The sequence below is a fragment of the Aethalodelphis obliquidens genome, unplaced genomic scaffold, assembly GCF_003676395.1.
Source record: "Aethalodelphis obliquidens isolate GAN/ISIS:26980383/991018 unplaced genomic scaffold, ASM367639v1 scaffold1711, whole genome shotgun sequence".
Classification (NCBI taxonomy): domain Eukaryota; kingdom Metazoa; phylum Chordata; class Mammalia; order Artiodactyla; family Delphinidae; genus Aethalodelphis; species Aethalodelphis obliquidens.
This window is the reverse complement of record NW_020839622.1, coordinates 1-3,282: the sequence shown is the minus strand read 5'-3', so window position 1 is coordinate 3,282 and position 3,282 is coordinate 1. Positions and strand designations below refer to the sequence as shown.

At 41.7% G+C, this 3,282-nt stretch overlaps 1 protein-coding gene across 1 annotated transcript; it reads right to left on the bottom strand.

Annotated features, from left to right (window-relative positions):
* Positions 1–235: 235 nt before the first annotated feature.
* On the bottom strand, positions 236–2,251 carry LOC113617076 (endogenous retrovirus group K member 5 Gag polyprotein-like). The gene has a single exon (XM_027100391.1). It carries the CDS (start codon positions 2,249–2,251, stop codon positions 236–238), a length of 2,016 nt encoding a protein of 671 aa, XP_026956192.1.
* Positions 2,252–3,282: the final 1,031 nt, after the last annotated feature.

The window sequence follows — 3,282 nt, the reverse complement described above, 5'->3', positions numbered from 1 at the left end:
GGCAATGGTAGTAATAACAGCTGTGCTATTCTTTGTCCCACATAAATTTGCTGTGTCTTATTAGAGGGAGCCACCATTATGTGAATTTCTCCTGTATAGTCAGAGTCAATTACTCCAGGCAAAACTGTTAAACCAGATAAGGAAGTTGAACTCCTACCAATAATTAAACCCATTACTCCTGGGGGTAATGGACCTTTAATCCCAGTTGGTATTTTTATGACTGGAGAGTCAGGAGTTAGTATTGTTGCGGAGGTGGCACAGAGGTCCAATCCTGCGCTGCCTGGGGTGGCCCTGAACAATTTATCAATTCCCCTGAGGGAAGAAAGGGATTGAGCGTCTGGTGAATTGCCCCTATTGTTTGTTGGGCCCGGGGTTGGGCCCGAAGTAAGTTTCCCGAATTAGTTCCAGCAGGTGTATCTGGAAAAACAGGTGTAGGATACATTGGCATCTGAGCTCCAGCCTGAGGCACTGTAGAAACCCCATTAAGGGGAAGAATGTGTCCGTCCTTGTGATATTTACTCCTACACAATTTAGTCCAATGATTTCCTTTCCCACATCTTTGGCAAGGAGTCTTTGGGACCCCAACATTACCAGAAGGTATCATTCTAACAGGACCTGCTGGAGGCGCATTTTTATTAGGACATTCCCTACTGAAATGGCCGGCGCCTCCACAAGCAAAACAATTATTTCCCTTTGGCCCCTTAGGGTTTTTTGTTTTCTGAACCATATTCATCATGCATTGAGGAAGCGTTTCTCCCTTTGGGGCAGCTGCCAAGGCAATCCCTTGCATATAGGAGGGTCCCACGTCAGAACATTGTTTAATAAAATCTGAAATGCTTCCAGTTTTTCTGATTGACCGAATCAAGTTCTGACAAACAGGGTTTGCATTTTCAAAGGCTAATTGTTTAGCTAGTATGTTAGCTGCATCCTCATCAGTTATCACTCTTTTTATCTCTGTTAACAACCGAGAAACAAAATCCTCATATGCCTCCTCAGGTTTTTGTCTTAAATCTGTTAAGGTGGAGGCTTTTCCTGGAGTCAAAGGCAAAGACTTCCAGGCATTTACTGCGCACGTAGTTACCTGCCATAAGGCCTCTTTTCCCATATGCATTTGTTGTTGGGCTGTATCATATTCTCCCTGGCCTAATAGCATATCTTTAGTAATGTTAAACTTATCCCTCTTCTTATTTAAGGCATGTTCTTTATTCACCTGTTCCTCATATTCTGTTTTCCAAAGCAGATATTGCCCTCCTGATAAACAGGCTTTTGTAACTTGAGTCCAGTCATATGGAGTCATCCATCTATTTGCTAAGGCATCTATAAGAGTCATGGTATAAGGTGCCAGTGGTCCATAATCTATACAGGCCTTTTTAAGTTCTTTTAAAAGTTTTAGAGGCAAGGGATCCCAATATACATCATCATCAAAACCACCCTCAAAAATGACTGGAAAACAGGCCGCAAAAGCATAATCATCATCCTCACCGTTTATTCTCCTATGTCTTTTATGTTCGCCTTGACCTTTATTAAAAGGTGGCGGAGGTGGCAAACCTCCGACATTTGAAATTCGGCTTCTTGACCCTTTTAGAGGAAAAAGTGAAGCTGGTGGTGCGGTCGGTAAACGACCCAAGGGACGCATGTCATGTAAATTAGGTCTATTTTTCTTAGTTTCTTGCATTGAAAAAGCACCAGGGGGTTCGTACTTCCTTCTTTCATAATCATATGCAGCAGCATCTAAATCATCCTGATCTGCAGGAGGCAATTCATCATCAAAAGGAGGACTTTTTAACAAATTAGAGTTTTTATCAGTAGGTGACTCATCTTCCTCCTCTGAGTCATTATCATTAAGGTTACAGTCTTTTAAAGCAGCAGCCAAAACCTCAGTTTCTTTTGACGGTTTTGGGGAAAGTAACGGAGTACATTTATCCATTACTTCTGCGGGATATTTATATGGGTTCTTCTGACCTTCAGGCAAGGGGGCAATGCTCTCTCTAATAAGGTTCCATAAAGTAAAAGTATCTACTGGGACCTTCTCAGGTCCAAAATGACTGTAATATACTTGCAAAGTTTGCCCCACCTTTTGCCATGTTTCTATATTAACTGTTCCCTGTTCTGGAAACCATGGGCATTGTTCCTGTACAAACTGAAAAAACTGAGTTAATTGCTTGTTAGTTACTTTAATTCCTCTTCCATTTATCATATGTTTAACTATATCAATAAACAAGAGCCTCTCCTTGGACTCAGCGTGTCCCATCTTGACACCGTCTTACTCACCTTCCTAACCAGTATTCCTAACTGGGGGTCCGCGGCACCCTACGGTGAGACTCCTATCCGTCCGAAAAAGAAATAATACTTACCCCTCCGGGTCCCTGTGCGGGCGCCACTTGCCGGGGACCAGCCCCAGCTGAACAGGATTCACCCAAAGGAGAAGACGGAGTCGGCGTGGACAGAACTCAGTACACCTCTTCTTGGATGCAAGGATCTGACAAATTTATTTTTACAATTTCGAAGCTTTTATACTGTGAGGCAATCTTATTTTCAATCTTAACAATCCAGTTCCCATGCCAAAAAATCCCTTACAAGAGCCATAAAACAAAAGTAATTTACATAAGCAGATTACATCAGCAGGTTAAACAGGTTAAGTAATCTTCTTATCGCTTGTAGTTTCTTTCATCCCCTGTGGTCAGGTACATCTTGGTCACGCCTAAGTCAGGAACTCTGTCTGCGGTTTCATCATTGTTCTTAGAAGAATTAGATGTTTTTGTACCTGTTTGTTCTGTTTAATCAGCCAGATCTTCAAAACATAAACTCAAGCACATTATTCTTTAGCACCAGTAAATATTTACAGGCTGTTTCAATCTATCTCTATAATCAAAGCAAGACACAGAATAATCAATAACCCTAGGGGGTCTTGGGGGAGGGCATTGTACCTTAAATTTGCCACCAAGTTCCTTTGCAAAATACTTATAAAATATAATTTGTGCTTTATATCTATTCTTATTTGGAGAGCACTGAAACTTATGTAAAGCTGTCAAAAAACCTACTCTATCTAGTTCCATATAAACCCACTTCAGCATAAAACCTCCCCGCCACCATATCCAAGTGTTTTTTAACATATCTTTAACTCCCCAGGGGGGCCATAACTCATCCAATTTACCTTGTAAAGTAAGCTCTTGCCATACAAATGCTCCTGTTGTGTTTCCCTGTACCCAATGCCCTGGCCTGGGAGTGGGGATTTCAGGTGTAGTCATTGGGGAAGCCGGGGTAATTACAATCTTTTTTTTT

What these genes read in the sequence shown, in the direction of transcription:
- LOC113617076 (XM_027100391.1), bottom strand. Translation starts at nt 2,251, where the DNA reads ATGGGACACGCTGAGTCCAAGGAGAGGCTCTTGTTTATTGATATAGTT.